The 16,759-nt window shown below is 39.4% G+C and overlaps 2 protein-coding genes across 5 annotated transcripts; one reads left to right on the forward strand and one right to left on the reverse strand.

Annotated features, from left to right (window-relative positions):
* Positions 1–2,346: 2,346 nt before the first annotated feature.
* Positions 2,347–9,489, forward strand: katnal2 (katanin p60 subunit A-like 2). 2 transcript variants are annotated; one of them, XM_029445035.1, is made up of 17 exons: positions 2,347–2,497; positions 2,580–2,637; positions 3,064–3,134; positions 3,529–3,695; positions 3,837–3,873; positions 4,117–4,219; positions 4,303–4,401; positions 4,953–5,018; positions 5,173–5,250; positions 5,590–5,688; positions 6,443–6,506; positions 6,663–6,781; positions 6,903–6,994; positions 7,332–7,442; positions 7,940–8,102; positions 8,316–8,418; positions 8,612–9,489. In XM_029445035.1, exons 2-17 carry the CDS (start codon positions 2,587–2,589, stop codon positions 8,749–8,751), a joined length of 1,563 nt encoding a protein of 520 aa, XP_029300895.1. In that variant the 5' UTR covers positions 2,347–2,497; positions 2,580–2,586; the 3' UTR covers positions 8,752–9,489. The 2 variants fall into 2 exon arrangements, with proteins under 2 accessions (XP_029300895.1, XP_029300894.1); XM_029445034.1 differs by lacking the exon at positions 2,347–2,497 and having other exon boundaries at positions 2,505–2,637.
* On the reverse strand, positions 8,785–15,470 carry hdhd2 (haloacid dehalogenase-like hydrolase domain containing 2). 3 transcript variants are annotated; one of them, XM_029445038.1, is made up of 10 exons: positions 15,337–15,470; positions 12,155–12,264; positions 11,895–11,997; positions 11,596–11,701; positions 11,421–11,505; positions 10,889–11,054; positions 10,630–10,680; positions 10,245–10,308; positions 9,310–9,415; positions 8,785–9,039 (listed from the first exon to the last, which is right to left on the reverse strand). In XM_029445038.1, exons 2-9 carry the CDS (start codon positions 12,253–12,255, stop codon positions 9,345–9,347), a joined length of 747 nt encoding a protein of 248 aa, XP_029300898.1. In that variant the 5' UTR covers positions 12,256–12,264; positions 15,337–15,470; the 3' UTR covers positions 8,785–9,039; positions 9,310–9,344. The 3 variants fall into 3 exon arrangements, with proteins under 3 accessions (XP_029300898.1, XP_029300897.1, XP_029300896.1); XM_029445037.1 differs by having other exon boundaries at positions 8,785–9,415; XM_029445036.1 differs by lacking the exon at positions 9,310–9,415 and having other exon boundaries at positions 15,337–15,469.
* Between the last annotated feature and the right edge of the window lie 1,289 nt (positions 15,471–16,759).

Consider the following 16,759-nt stretch of genomic DNA (forward strand, 5'->3'; position numbering starts at 1 on the left):
TAGCAAAACATTTACAACAAAATACCTCCAAGTAACAGAAAGTCTGCCGCACAGCGCACCACATACTGTCGTATCCTAAAGTATCACCACGTTGCACAAAGTAGCATCTAATTCATTGTTGTCTTTAATTCAAGTTTCTTTAATCTAATTTTCCAATATTTCATATTTTATTTAAGTTATTTTGTTGTGACAATCAGTTTTTATTCAGAATTGTTTCAATTGTGAACTTCTCAGTTCTGCTGCTAAAGCAAATCTATATATAAAAACATAATATGATGTTCGTCCCCTAATATATATAGTAGGTGGTCCCTGCTCCATCTCTCCATCAGTTTGGGGGTCCTTGGCCTGAAAAACGTTCAAGACCCCCTGTCTTAAACTGTATGAATCAATAATTTTAGATTTTCTTCGGCCAAAAATAATATAGAAAGTTTGAAAACAATAAATAATAATATTGATAATTTAAAAAAATGCTATCAGTCAAATTAATTTTTAACATTGTGTATTGCGTGTTTCATAACGTTATATTCATGTAATATATCAATATTTCACCTTTTAAATATCACTGTCAATACCGATAGGCTATATCTCGCAACACCCCGATTTCACAATTCTGATTTATAAATGACTTATAATTTTGACATTGTATCTCATAATTCAATTTAATATCTCTGAGTGTTTTTTTATATTTATCTTCAGTAACCTTCCGCTCAGTTTTTCCTGGCAGAAGTGGTTTCCATAACCCACCGTTTACTACCTGACCAACAGCAAAACACAAAGTTAGCAACTAATGTTAGCTTGAGAGGAAAGTCCAACATTACATGAAGAGCCAAAAATAGAGCTAACATTGTTTTACTTAAACTGGATTCATCAACTGGTAGTGGTGAATGAGAATGACTTTAAACAACTTCACAACTACTCCTGAAATATTCGGTTTTATTTAGCTATCTTCTAGTGTTACCATAGCATTCCCATTAGCTAACCCAGAGCAAGTGCCTTTAGCTACTCGTCTTTCTTCTCTTGTTGAGAGTAACGCTATTTTATGTAATCACAAGTGAACTAGAATCTCTATTAATGAGGTTCACACGGCTACGGCTGTAAAAGTTACTCTAAAATCCTGATGTCAGGATTTAAAACAAATTGTTATTTGAACGGCTAACGAATATCTTTTTAAAAAATGGCCTTCATGTAACGCCGATTTGCTAATATGAACACACTTGACTTGCAAACTGAATATGCTACAGCAGCTTGGAAGATAGTTTATATGGGGAATTTGATGAGTTTACTGTTTATCAGACCATAAATGAGACAAGAACTAGCTAGCTAGCACACCGCCTCACTCCCCGCTGCTACTGGAGGAGACTACTTCCCCGGAGGAGAGCTGGCACGGCGAACAGAGAATGACCTTTTTAGCGGCAATTAGAAGTCAGCTAAGTCTAGCGACTTTCCAAACCCTCTTGGCGACTTTTTTTTTTGTCAAAAGCTACTAGCGACAAATCTAGCGATTTTTTCTGGTGTTATTGGAGACTTTTGGAGACTTTCTGGTGTTTTGGAGACTCTGACGTGAAGCACGTATCGTTCTGCAGTTACTGTCCTCAATGAGCAGCGGGTGCTGCCGTGAACCCTCCGCCGTCCCAAAGCTCTCACAGGCGGTCAGTGTCACAGTAGTCTCGCGCAGAAGCTGCAGTCAGAGCAGAGAGGAGACTCTCCCAGTGTTGCCAATTTGAATAATTTACCATTTGCATGTAATTGTAATGGACGCTGTAGGAGAGGAATAACGTCCTGGGATAGACAAAAAGTGACTAAAAAGCAACCTAAATATGTTTAGAACTACAAATTAACTTTCTTCTGTTGATTCTTGTTTTTTTATTTTGCCTCTCGTGTCAATTTTTTTACTTATTAATGGCAGCTTGCTTTAGGTTGAACTGTTAAAAGGTTTTGCCTTTTGAGTATGTTTTTGAGATGTCGTGTTTTTTTATATCACAAAGTTTGAGGTATAAATCAGCCTTACAATACAGGCAGTATGCCCGTGTATCATCTCCAATAAACGGCTTCAACCAGCCTTTGAATTGAGGGTGTAATTCCCACTTTCTGTATTTTTTAGTATACAGTTTAGACATGGTGAGCTAGCTATATGTTTATCTTATGTCACAGAGAGGCACATACATACACAGTGAACGAGGTGAGTAAGTGACTGAGGCTGAGTGAGTCAAATGCAATAATTTATTTTAGTGTGACAGTGAAGAAACAGTTACATTTACGTCCCACTCTGTAAGGGCGGGATCAGTGGCGGCTTTGCGCATGCGCGATTCATTTGCCATCTGGACGCGGAGAGTGCGGGTCTCCTCTCTGCTCTGACTGCAGCTGCTGCGCGATGCTACTGTGACACTGTGAGAGCTCGCCTACTCCTAGGTCAGCGTCCATTGCAATTACATGCAAATAGGCGATGACGTCATTTAGCGACTTTTAGGACAGCCAATAGGAGAAGTTGGCAACTGCGGTAAACAGACTAAACTACTCAGAAACTACTTAAGGACATCTGGAACTGACTTATCATAACCACTGTCTCACTAACCTTTCAGAACCACGATGGAGCTTTCATTTCAATCTATGAAAGTCGCCCACCAAGCCCGGGAAGCGGTGAGTGAATATTGGGTTTTGTTTTTTTGTGTTTTCTAACAGGTTTGACGGACAATTGTTGGTGAGCTAACAACTTTTAGCTAACCGTTAACTAGCAACGACACTTGTTAGGAGATCGCCAACGTAAGCTTCCTCTGCTTATGGACAAATTAACTTTCTCAGATGACAAGCAACGTTATACTGATCATAACAGGCCTAGGTCGTTGTATTTTAAACATTTGGTTATGCAGAAAACAACTTCTTAACTGTCACAGTTAGCCGTCGAGCCACAATTAATCGGCGTCTACCGGTTGCCTAGATACCCAGTCAGGTAGGTGGCATTGTGTCGCCCTCTACTGGCATTGTGTGTCTCAGCATCTAACATTTAACATGAGTGCAGCAGTTGTGTTTGAGGTGCTGAGTGTTTTTTGTGTTGCTGTCCAACAGGACGAGTTGAGGACTGAGATGAGGAGGAAGAACCTCCTCATCCTCATTTACCACCACCTGCTGGAGCAAGGGTCAGTATGAAGTTTTGTTACAGCAAATGGTACAGTTTCAAATGACAGAACACAAATGCAATTTAAGTAAAGAAATAATGAGAGGGAAAAGGGTATAACATGCTTACATTTATGGATTCATGTACTATTACTATATTATATGCTACTGAATAAGCAGGTGTTTGAGTTAACATCAATTTATATTTGGGCTATAGTAACAAGCCTACAGAAGGCCATACACATGTGTGTGTGTGTCTATACAGAAAATGCCTGACTTTATCGGCTCCACGCAATTCATCAACAAAACCCTTTAACCTAAATCATGTTGGACTCCCCAGGCTCACAGCACAAGACAGCAGACATAGTTCACCTTGTTTGTATTACTTTTTGATCTTTGTGCGTGTTCATTCACCAGCTACGTGTCTGCAGCAATGGCCTTGGACCAGGAGACTAATGGAAGTGTGAGGAGGTTCGAGGTCTGTGACAACATCGATCTGGAGATAATGTTGATGGAGTACGAGAGTTATCACTACGTTAAGTTTCAGAAATATCCTAAAGTTACCAGAAGAACAGCAGAACTAGGTATATGACCTCCACTAAAACACTGAATTCATACATCATGCTCAATGCGACCCATGTGCTGCTAAATTCTGAATTATTAAGATGCACTCATTAAATCTTAATTATAGTCAATAAATATTTTCTTTTTTCTTTTATGTCAAGGTAAAAACAGAAATGTAAGAAGTGGCGGAGTAAAGAAGTGAGTTTCTCCATCTCTTCCACCTTTCTTTTTTGTTAAATGTTCAGGACTTAATAGTCATACACTGTCCATACATGGCAATCTTATAAACAAAATAAAATAAATAACAAACACAACATTGTAATTATTGATTTGAAGAGACATTAGAATGATTTGACAGTGATGTTGAATAAGGTCTGGTGTGCTTAGAAGTGCAAGTATCATTTAAAAATATATATATATTTTTGACTCTTTGTCCCACAGGAGTCCCTGTTCAGCTGTGAAGCCTCTTCCCAAAATCAACCCGTCACAGAGCCCGCAGTCTGCAAACGCAGCCAAGAGTACAGCTGCCGGTTCTCATACAAATGTATAGCAATAAACACAGAACAACAAAGATCAGAATATTACAATAGAGGTGATTATTTGACGTCCTGATGACTGTGTTTCCAGGAGAATGGCTCTTCTGTTCCTCCAGAGTCCTCAGAGTTTGGTCTCAACGTTTCCTCCATCAGAAATGGACCAGCTGGGGAGGCAGCCATGAACAGAAAGGTACTTGGGGAGATTTCTTTTGTTCTCTATGAATTAAGATGTTCCTTATTTTTTTAAAGGACACATTTTATTTGTTTACATTCCAGGCATTACTGACTCTCATGTAGTAAGACTAGAAGTTAACAGAAAATCCCATCAACCAAATTCCCTGTCATCGGTGATAATTCTACAGAAATTATCCAGAATTTCCAATATGTTTTAATTTTTTGTTTGATTTTTACTTAAAATTTGCCCTTTTTGAATGTGTGACACAATCAATGTTTGTGTATATTGACGATGTATATTGTATTTTGACATACATACATAAATTAACTCTTAAATCCCTCATAAAAAAAGAAAACATTACTACATACGGCAGCACCTTTTTTTGTTTTGGGGTTGACATGAATAGCAGACAATTCCAAGTCCCTCATAATTACAAAGCATACACATTAACTGATAAATATGTACACGCTGTTTCATTGAAATTTGAAACTGAATCGCTGATATCAGTTTTCTTTTTATTATGCCTTTGTTCGCCGAAATTAGTAAAAATCTTTTCTTATGGCCAGATGACTGACTGCAAAGTTTCAATCCATGATGCTGTCAAAGGAGCTGGCAGTGATTTAGACCACATGGTAATTATAGTCTGAAACGTGCAAAAAATAAAATATGTTTTGGAATGTTTCTTAATACATTTGAGTGGCACAAAATCCACCAGAACAATTAAGCTATAAACTACTAATAGTACTACACTACCACCAATAATAATGACTGTATGCTGTGATGCAGGAGCGGCTGCTGAAGCCCCTCAGTGGCTTGTCTGGACTGAGCGGTGAGATGAGAGAACTTGCTGCGATCATAAGCAGGGTACTACACACGCACACACACACACACACACACACACCCCCACTCACACTCAAACACTATATTGCAAACACTTACAAATAAGGAACACATGCTATAAACATGTAGCGAGGCTGATTTTATCTCAACTTGTGGCTCCTACTTGTAAAGATATGCTTTAAGTGGTACCAAATATGTCCACTAGAGAGCAGTGAAGAGCTTTGTTGGGAATGGATTGATCTGCTGTATTAATGAAGGCCCAGGTTCTATCTATTTCCCTCATCGGCTGTTTCACTGTAAAGGACACCTATTTACACAAGCCTAATTCTGTGTGTCTGTGTGTCTGTGTGTGCGCCCCTAAAGGACATCTATTTGCACAGCCCCAACGTGCGGTGGGAGGACATTTTCGGCACGGAGGACGCAAAGCGATTAGTCAAAGAGGCCGTCGTCTATCCCATTAAGGTGCAGCCGCTGCCCGGGCACACTGGTATTTCCGCTGCGGTCGCCCGTCTTCGATTCTGAATACATCTCTTTTAAAGGACTTAAAGAGAAGGAGGGCAGCGGGTCAGGCTAGTCTGTTAGGCTGACATTAAATCTATACCTGGGATAATATGGTAGCACACAGATGGATAGATGGGCAGGGAGGCTGGATCACACGCACATGCAATGCCATGTAGAATGTATATACACGGCCACATTCACACAATTTCGCTGCTGCCTACAGAGATTGCACATACAAATAAAACATGGCACACACACACTCAGAAAATACACGCACACTTTTATCATCATCACCTAGACCTCTCTCATGGGTATGATGACAACAAATCAGGTTGTCTGCATCCTCTTGACATTTACAGGCGGAGATGAGGACAGATGTGTCTTTCCTCTGTTCTGCTGGCATGTTTTATTGAATAATACCGCACCTCCACCTTCCCACAACCCCCAACTTCTGTCTCCATTATTATTCATTCTCTGGGGTATAAGGTCAGTTTTGTGATTTGCTTGTTTGCCACCTACAATTCTGAATAATTTGTGGTATGTGGTATTTCCAGCACTGACACAGCTATACATCAAGCAAATCAGTTTTCTTTGCCAAAAGCTCAGCTTCTGATTGGTCTGCAATATAAAATATTTTCATTTCGAATTATGTGATTTACTCACAGGTTTGTCTGTACTTTAGTTTTCTTATTTAACTCGTTCTCCCTCTTAAAAGTACCCCCAGCTGTTTACAGGCATCCTGTCTCCGTGGAAGGGCTTGCTGCTCTATGGCCCCCCAGGTAAGACCTCCTCTGCTGTAAACCTTCATCAGGTTTGCTGATAAAAGAAAAGTGTGATGTTTGTTCTTAATCAGTGGCCTACATTAAATAATTTCCAGTTCAAAAAATAATTAGAAATTCTTCCTGGCATTGTGACCTTCGGACTCACATACACAGGTACGGGTAAGACGCTGCTGGCCAAGGCCGTGGCTACAGAGTGTAAGACGACCTTCTTCAACATTTCAGCCTCCAGCATTGTCAGCAAGTGGAGAGGAGATTCTGAGAAACTGGTCAGGGTAGGTTATTCTTCAACACACACACAGCCGGTCAAATGCATCAAATATCTGTATTTTGTGTATATTGTGTCCTATACTTTGCATTTGTGTAAATGTATGTTATGTATCTTTATGTCTGCAGGTTCTGTTTGACCTGGCCAGGTACCACGCCCCATCCACCATCTTCCTGGATGAGCTGGAGTCAGTGATGAGCCAGAGGGGAGCCAACATGGGGTGAGCTGAACTACAAAGTGTGGGAAATGTACTTTCTTTCTGTTCAAGTTTTCTCAGATTTTCATAATTTTGTATTCATGAAAATCAACAAAAAATATCAGAGCTACACGAAAACAGTTCTGAATCATCATGTATAGTAAAGATAATTAAAAAAGATTATCCAAGCGCAATAACTGCAATGATCACTTTAGCCATAGTTATGAAGCTCTTTACTAATCAAATGAAATCAATGGACTGACGTGGTTGACCTATAGTTACTATTTACTCGTGTCACAATAAAGAGCATTCAACAACTTATGCGGTGGTGAATATAACTCAGACTGATGTGTGTTTTCAGAGGAGAGCATGAGGGGAGTCGCAGGATGAAAGCTGAGCTGCTGGTTCAGATGGACGGACTGTCCAGATCAGAGGACCTGGTGTTTGTACTGGCTGCCTCCAACCTGCCTTGGTAACACTTCAACACACATCACATACTGTATATGTACAAACCTCAATGGCCATTTGTATTGTATCCTTCTTTGGTGACAACTAATCAGATTTCCTAAAAGAATATCAAATGTTTAGTTAGCTAAACGTGCAGCATGTTTTGCAGTCACTGTTAACTCTTATTAAAAAAGAAAAACATAAAGAAATCAGTTCAACAAAAAAAAAAGATGTTACTGAATACTAACAAAGCAGGTTGCATTTCTTTTTAATGTCGATAATATAATTGTATAGAAGAAAAATATGTTTTTGAATATTTTATTTTTTTCTAGTCTTAAACAGAGAATGGTGTTTTTAGCTTTGTGTATTCATTAATTCTCTTTATATTGGATTTTTATATTTTCCAATAATTCTTTCATTTGTGTATTTGCTAATCATTTGTGCATACTGACTGATAAAAAATTGTTTAAACACACACAAAAAGTATTATTCAGGATATAACTGTGCCTGCTCTTCTCTCAGGGAACTGGACCCTGCCATGCTGAGGAGGTTAGAGAAGAGGATTCTAGTTAGTCTTCCCTCCTTGACAGCTCGCCAAGCCATGATCTCTCATTGGCTGCCTCCTCTCAGCTCCACAGGAGGGGTGGAGCTACGAACTGAGCTGGACTATGAAACTCTGGCGAAGGTGCGTTACAGCAAGACTTGTTAAGACAATTTAGCAGGTGTTAATTAATCTATTTCACATTTTCTTTGCCTTTCTTAATTAATATAATAATACTTGCCATGTTTTGGATTAAATAAAAATGTGTTCACTTGTGTCATTATTGTCTGTTGCAACTGAGAAGAAAGAACATACCTTATGTACCTCAAATGCCTCATCTCACTGTGTGTTATTCAGGGGATGGAGGGTTACTCTGGCTCTGATATAAGACTGGTGTGTAAGGAGGCTGCCATGAGACCAGTCCGCAAGATCTTTGATGCTCTGGAGTCACATCAGGACGGTAGGACAACACACACTCTCACTCTCACTCTCACTCTCTCTCTCACACACACACACACACACACACACACACACACACACAGCATTTCAATGACCTACAACTACATGAGAAGATGAACCCCTAAAACAGCCATGTTTTCTGTCAAGTGTCCCTGAATAAAACAATGTAGCCTCACTGGGATTCTCCTTCACAGGAGACACTGACTTGCCTGCCATCCAGCTGGAAACTGCAACAACAGCTGACTTCCTTGAAGTCATCACACACACCAAGCCCTCGGCCCGAAACCTGGTGGACAGATACACAGCCTGGGAGAGAAAATACGAGTCTGCCTGACAAATACAATGAAATAATAAACAAACTTATTCATTCAAACTTATGTTTATTTACATTATGACATAATGACAAATGTGTTACAACAATAATAACAAACAAACAGCAATAGTCTATAACATTGATAACCGGCAACTCGAGTGCTTTCTTGTGCAAGAAACTGTAGAGTTCTGCTGTTACTTCTATCTTATAGCAGGTTCTTCAGGATGTGTTCAACAGCTTCTGGAAAACTGTCACATGTCATGTAGGGAGGAGGGTTGATTTTATTCTCATCTCCTTCTCTATATTTACCTGACAGGAGAGAAATTGGAATGCAATTAATAATACAAAACAATAATCATAATACAGTGTGTCCTCAGGGTCTTAAAAAGTATTGAAATCCCAAATGCCATTTTCTGAGGTGTTACATTTTGTACCTTGTTTTCAATATGTATATTTGTCCAAAGAGGTTATATGATAGAGTTTGCTTGAATTCAGTCATGTTGTTGGTGATTCTGTGTAGTTCAGGGAGGCATGCTAGATTTGACGTCATTTGAAAAGGATAACCGTTAGCGTACTCACTGTTTGTTGCTTGATAACGTTACACACAGGTCCCTTTACTCCTGGCTGTTAAACAATCTAGCTAATGGTGAAATGGTTGGAGGACAAGGAATTGTCGGAGTGCATCCTTGATCATTAAAAAAAAAAAGTCATAGTAATGTATGCCATGAAAATGTTAATATAAAATATATAAAATCATAATATTGTATGTCATAGTATAGTACGTTGTTTTTTTTTTTGTAAAGTGGGCCATAAAAATGTCATACTATAGTAGGCCTAAGCCATAGAGAAGTCATAAATGTCATGGTATAGTTTGTCATAAACATTTTTTTTAAAGTCATAAAAATGCCATAAAAAAGTTATCTCGTAAAAAAGCTGAAACTATATTATGTTATGAAAATGTTATAAAAAGTCATAGTATAGTATGCCATATAAAAAAAGGGTATATTATGTCATAAAAAATATAGTAAAGTGGGCCATCCTTTTTTTGTAAAAAAGTCACAATAGTGTGCCGTCAAAGAAAATGTCAAATTATAGTAGGCCTAAGCCATAAAAATGTCATGGTATAGTTTGCCATAAAACTTATATAAAAAAGTCATAGGAAAGTATGCCATATAAACATTATAAAAAATATATAATGTCATAAAAATGTTATAGTATGTCATAATTATTTTATATTTATTATTTATTTATTATGTTCTTTTGAGTTTCTGTGCAGTTTCTGTTTGCAGTATCTTAGTTTATCTTAGTTGTGCTATTTGTTATGGCCTCAGAGCAAGTCATAGTAGAGCATGCCATACAAAAATGACATGAAAAGTTATACTATATTATTTAATGAAGAAGTCATAACATATAAAACAGTCAATTCCTGGCCAAAGTGCAACAGTCAATTGTTGGCAGGTAAGTTTAGGTGGAGAAAAAGAAGAACTGGAAGGATAAGAAAGAAACTTTCTCACCGGTTCTGACCAGAATTCCCAATATTCCTGCATTCTGAGCCCCACCGACATCATCTCTGGCATCCTGGAAAAACAGCACAAACCACCACAAATTACTTTTAATAAAGTCTCCACATTTACTAAACTACACAAGCAACAGAAAGACATTTTCAACAAGCTGGTTTTTTTTAATCAAATACTGAAAATTGACCATCATATGATAATTCAAAAGAAATATTTCAATTTAGAGTGAGACAGGTTGCAGGTTTAATTCCCAAATACAGCCCACACTGTCTGTGCCTTGTTTAGAAATGAGCCACTCCACATCTATAAGACTCTCCACTTAATGCTGAACAATAACTTAATTAACTTGCTGTTAATGAATCACAATTGACAATGTACTTACATCCCCTATCATGACAGCTTCAGTGGGGCTACATCCTAAATCAGAAAGAGCCTATTTGAAGGAAACAAACAAAAGACAATGAGACGAGAGGCCTCCTTTATAGGTCCTTTATAAGTTTAATATCCATCAATTCAGACAATAAAAGAAAAAACAACCACAAGAAATACAGAAATCTGACTAAAAATGGATTCTACAGTTGGTCCTTTTTTTCTTTTCATACAAAAAGGTGGAAACATGTAAAAAAATATTAATTTCTAACCTGTGTGAAAAAGGCCTTTTCTGGCTTTCCCACCACAGTAGCTTTACAGTCTGCCGCATACTCAAGTCCCGTCACAAAGGGCCCAGGGCCGAGGGCCAAACCATCCTCACGTTTGTAGTACCGAGCCTTATGGATAGCAATGAGAGGAGCTCCATTCAGAATCATTCTGGGGAGGAATATTCACGATTATACAGGTTTCACTATCAACAATAATAACCAGGAAAAAGAAGGGAAAATACAACGGAGTTCAGATGGCATTTTCACAGAGTTGCTGACTTTGCTACGGTAGAAGGAGGTCAGTATATCAATGACTCAGCAATTTCAACTGGTCAAAAGGCAAGTCTAGTAAAGGTCATAGATGATTTAACAAAGTAGGAGTCAATTAAAAGAGGCAAATTAAAAACTTCATTTTGGTTTTTCATACTAGTGAGAAAAACTAGACTGTTACTGTTATATAACCTGCCGGGAAAACCTCTCAAAAAATGAAACTCAAATGTTTTGTGATTCACTTAAGAATGAATGAGTTTCCCACCTGAAAGCCTTGTTGAGTGTTTGGTAGTTGAAGTGGTCGGGAGAGAGTCCGATGACGACAGCGTTTGGCTCCGACGTGTCAAGACCTGGAAATGGAAAGGATTAGTCAATATGTTTTCAATATGTACTAGTACTGAAGCATCGTCACTCACGTACGCACACTCATAGCTCCATACCAGTGAAGTCTTCCAGTGCGCTGTCCTCCACCAGCAGCAGCGGTCTGTGTTGTTTCTGCTCTAACAAAATCCTCGCTGCACTCAGTGAAGTGAAGATCTCTTTTTCCTGCAAGAGTGAAGTTAATTTTCAAAAACCAAGTCAGGAATACGTCAGTATCTATATATCAATATCTCAGCACTCCAGAGGTGAGAAACACTTGAGTGTTGTCCTGTTTACGAATAACCTCATGTGAATTTCAAACTTGAACATTACAGTAAAAGCATCTGCACTGAATTAAATATGGCTTTGGATGTTTTACCTGGAGGTCAAAGTTGAGACGTTGCAGTCGCTCCAGGAGGTTTTTCTTACTCTCCTTTGTTGTGTTGGTCACAAACTTCACAGCTACAGATGCCTGGCGTAACCTGACAGCACCCAAACACAACAGCAAACATCTTGCAATTAAAAGCACATACAATAATTCGTATGAATCTATAATAACAGAAGATGTATTTGCTTCAAAAGCCTGGCAGCAACATTGTTCACTCCTGTCCCTCGTTTGTTTTGGGGGATGTTTTCTACCTGTGCAGGGCATCCTGCGCCCCGGGCACCGCTGCGTCTTCTATATGTAAAGTTCCACTCAGGTCGATGAGCACGGCCTTCAGAGCCCGTCTGCTCGCCATGCTGGAGACCTGCAGAGGAGGACATGGTGAACATGGTGACCCGAGATTCAGGTACATCTCGATACAAGGTGGCTTGTAGAGAGGCATGTTGCCATGAATGACTTGCTATGCACACTCTTAGAAACAGTGTTGAACACTTTTGAGATAATAGATTTGTCTAGCACGATGCCATTTATAGAATTTCACTCATAAAACAATGGTAATAATAATCCTCCTTGTCATTTATTTAATGTAATGTAAGTGAACATAAAACAGCCAAATAATCAACAGAGGACATTTTCAACAGCCAAGCATCCTGTTAGATAAGAGCTGCTTGGAGTGCAGCCTCCCAATAGGATTTTCTAAACTGCTAAATAAGACCAAGGTCCGCTGTAAATGGAGCTTTACTCAGTTTAAAAAAGCTTATTCTTTCATAATAATGTATTATTTTAGAGCTTAAACATCCATAATCATAATTCACATAGGTAGTGGTAGAATTGATCAGATTACTGCGTTGTTCAAACCTTCATTGGGACAAACTAGAGGATTATTGACCGGTTTGTCCCCAGAATGTCGACATCCTGCCTAAACTACAGATTTTAGGATTGTATTTTATGTGTGATCCCCTATTATTTAGACATGCTTGAATTTCTGTCATGTAGTTATCAATGTGAGGGTACAATTAATGCTCTTAATACCTTCCCAAAATAGCTTAAACACACACACACAGCCTGTAGGTCATGTATTTGTATTTAGCTAAACTAAAAACAGGAAACTGTGCTGTGAGGAAAGTGCCAGACGGAGAATAAGCTTTTTTTTCTGTGTGTGTGTGTGTGTGTGTGTGTGTGTGTGTGTGTGTGTGTGTGTGTGTCTGTGTGTGATAGAGGGGAAAGGGAAATCAAGGATATCACTTAACAAGCGTCACAATTCTCTAATTTTTACCTTTTTTTAATTTAATGTTTTAAGTGACTTTATATGACTTTTGTAAGTCATATAAAGTCATATAAGTCAGCGCACCCGACCCATGAGAGGTGGGCCCACAGGATGGATGGATGGGAGGCACCACGTAGCTTCTTCGGGCTGTGCCCCACCGGGCTCCGTGGCAAAACAGGCCACCAGGCGCTCGCTGTCGGGCCCTCCCTCTTGGCCTGGCTCCAGACGGGGGCAGGGTCTCTCCTTTCCTTTCCCTCTCTATCATGAGGTCGTTTTTGAACCATTCTTAGTCTGGCCCCTCACCTGAAACCAATTTGCCTTGGGAGACCCTACCAGGAGCACTAGGCTCCAGACAACACAGCTCTCAGGTTCATAGGGACACACAAACCTCTCCACCATGATAAGGTGATGGTTCCCGCCAGGGCTGCGCTTTATCACCAATCCTGTTCGTGATTTTCATGGACAGCATATCGAGGCGTAGTCGTGGAGGAGAGGGGTTGCAGTTCGGTGACCTGAGGATCTCATCGCTGCTCTTTGCAGATGATGTGGTCCTTATGGCATCATCGGTCTGTGACCTTCAACAGTCACTGGATCGGTTCGCAGCCGAGTGTGAAGCGGTTGGGATGAGGATCAGCACCTCCAAATCTGAGGCCATGGCTCTCAGCAGGAAACCGGTGGATTGCCTACTCCGGGTAGGGAATGAGCCCTTACCCCAAGTGAAGGAGTTCAAGTACCTTGGGGTCTTGTTCGCGAGTGAGGGGACGATGGAGCGAGAGATTGGCCGGAGAATCGGAGCAGCGGGGGCGGTATTACAGTCGCTTTACCGCACCGTTGTGACGGAAAGAGAGCTGAGCCAGAAGGCAAAGCTCTCGATCTACCGGTCAATCTTCGTTCCTACACAAGCGGCTGAAATGGGTTTTCTCAGACGGGTGGCTGGCGTCTCCCTTAGAGATAGGGTGAGAAGCTCAGCCATCCTTGAGAGACTCGGAGTAGAGCCGCTGCTCCTTTACGTTGAAAGGAGCCAGTTGAGGTGGTTCGGGCATCTAGTAAGGATGCCACCTGGGCGCCTCCCTAGGGAGGTGTTCCAGGCACGTCCAGCTGGGAGGAGACCCCGGTGGAGAGATTATATCTCTTCACTGGTCTGGGAACGTCTCAGGATCCCCCAGACGGAGCTGGAGGATGTGGCCCGGAGAAGGGAAGATTGTGGTTCCTTACTGGAGCTGCTGCCCCCGCGACCCGACCCCGGATAAGCGGTAGACGATGGATGGATGGAATTAATAATCTGTGTAAACAGTTTGTTTGTTTGAATTGTAATCTAAGGAGGCAAACTTGAAAAAATAAAACAAACAGATAAGATAAGAATATTAAGACAATCATTTAATTCATATAGCTGAGCTAATTTTTCTTGTTCCACAAGTGATATCCAGGGGCTCGGGATGAGAGAGCATCCCTGTGACATTCCAGACACACCCCTGTAGAAACTGAAAGGGTATCTTATGTTCTCAAATGTATTACTTTGACAGCATGTCGTATAAATAAACATTGTTCAAATACACAAAACCTAATTTTAAATTGATGATCACAAAGTTCAGGTGGATTTTAAGGGGAAACGTGTATGAAAACAAGATACACTTAATTCTAATTGATCTTCTGGGAATCCATAAAAACAAGCAGTCTTAGGTTATAGGCTTTTTTGGAGAAAACATAATTGTCACAGCAGCAATGAGCACAGGTGTAACCAATAACCAATAACCAATTACCGATGGCTACATTCCATTTACTGTAGTAAGTAAGCCATGCCAGATATCCAGCATGGACACTAACATGACCCTGGACCTGGAAGACCAAAATGAGATGCAGCTATTGTTCATCATTAATGACACCTGTGATTTTAATGCCATCATCAAAAATCTAAATCTAAATGGGTCTATTGAACAAATGTCAAACGCTACTACGTGTATAGATACAACAACTGCAGGGCAGTACTATAAAAACAGGTTGGACCTGCTCACCTGCATGAAGCTAAACTTGCGTTTATTTAGCCGGTAAATTAAACATTTAATTTCCACACTGACTCTGAAACTGCTGATACAAAATGTTGCGGTTTGTATGGCACAACCAGCACAATAAGTGTATATATTTAGAAAGTTAGCTAAATGCACAGCTAACCTTTATCAACAGCTCTCCTCCTGCTTCCTGTTTACGTTTTCTTCTTCGCTGGTGTAAAGTGGGGTTTAGTCTCTATGAGCTCAGTGCTGCCCCCTGCAGCTCAACATTGCATATGCTTCTACTCCCTTAATTCCTCTATCTTTCAAGAATTTTGTTTTTTATTCCTTTTATGGAAAAACATTTTTTAATAACACTCTCTTTTTTTTAAATCACTCTCTCTTTTCTCTATTATGATTTTCTCTCTCAAAATTCCTGTTATAATCCAATAAGAGGGTTATCCTTAACCACTTAATCACTCATTAGAGTAATAAAAAAGAAACATATGTATCCCATCCCACTAACAACCAACAGATGTATCGCATTAGTGGGTCTTTTAGGCCATTCCGATAGATTTAATATGGGGGGGAGGTATTAACAAAACGCTAAAAACCTTCTCTCTGCACGATGCCAGACAACACTGATCAAATCCTCTTTTCACATACCCCCAGTGAATAACACTGCTCCTAATGTTGTTTTTTAGTTTTCTGTTTTTCGCACAAATATTGTGCAGCTCATCAACTGTGAAAAACATGAAAACTAATCTCACACTATAAATGTCTTTGTTCAGACAAAGAAATCTAAATCAGTTCTATCTTTCAAATCCCTTATTAAAACATGCTTTAATGTAAGGTTTTGTTTTTGATTTTATTTCTGTTTCTATATTTTGGTGCTGTAGTTGGTTCTTGCTATTGTTGGGAGCAAACCTGTGACTTTGTTGGTTAAAAAAACCTTATCGTTGTCTCCTTTCCACAAAAGTATATTAGTAAATAAAATTGAAATGTATTGAACATTTTAATTTCAATATTAATTGTACATTTGAACTAGCAACTATCTCTCTTGTTCTGATGGATAGACTTTCAGGGTATGTCTCGACCCATTACGCTTATGTTCTTTTTCTTTGAATTGTAACTGTATAGATTTATTCCATAATAGATACTGTACTTATCAATTATAAAAAATAAAAAAACGATGTCTAGTTAATGTTGAACTCGTCTTTCAGTGTTGCAGAAACAATAATCAGTTTTACATGTTTAAGTTCCTTAAGAACTAACCGGTCAAAACACATTCTAATGATTTTTCATTGCGAATACAAACACCAACACATCCTGACCTGTAAAGTGCAGATACATCATCATGCGCGATCATGTATGATCGCTTACAGATTTGTGAACCAATAGCTAAACTCTGACTAATCACAGATCAAAGTGGCTTTACTGTGCAAATCTCCCTGATAAACATATGCTTCTAATTCCAGCAGATCCCCTTTCCTCGCTCACCCCCCCCCACGTATTTGGAATTTAAAACTACAGAAGTGTTAATACAAATATTTGTGGAGCTTAGCAGGGGAGGAAATGGTGACAATTCACAACATTTGTGGATTATT

The sequence above is a fragment of the Cottoperca gobio genome, chromosome 12 (assembly GCF_900634415.1).
Source record: "Cottoperca gobio chromosome 12, fCotGob3.1, whole genome shotgun sequence".
In the NCBI taxonomy this organism is placed as follows: Eukaryota; Metazoa; Chordata; class Actinopteri; order Perciformes; family Bovichtidae; genus Cottoperca; species Cottoperca gobio.

Coding starts and splice junctions, on each gene's coding strand:
- katnal2 (XM_029445035.1), top strand. CDS start 2,587: ATGGAGCTTTCATTTCAATCTATGAAAGTCGCCCACCAAGCCCGGGAA. Junction 5,251..5,589: donor TTGCTGCGATCATAAGCAGG/GTACTACACACG, acceptor GCGCCCCTAAAG/GACATCTATTTGCACAGCCC. Junction 6,995..7,331: donor CAGAGGGGAGCCAACATGGG/GTGAGCTGAACT, acceptor GTGTGTTTTCAG/AGGAGAGCATGAGGGGAGTC.
- hdhd2 (XM_029445036.1), bottom strand. CDS start 12,255: ATGGCGAGCAGACGGGCTCTGAAGGCCGTGCTCATCGACCTGAGTGGA. Junction 11,055..11,420: donor ACACTCAACAAGGCTTTCAG/GTGGGAAACTCA, acceptor ATTCCTCCCCAG/AATGATTCTGAATGGAGCTC. Junction 10,681..10,888: donor AAAAGGCCTTTTTCACACAG/GTTAGAAATTAA, acceptor TCCTTCAAATAG/GCTCTTTCTGATTTAGGATG.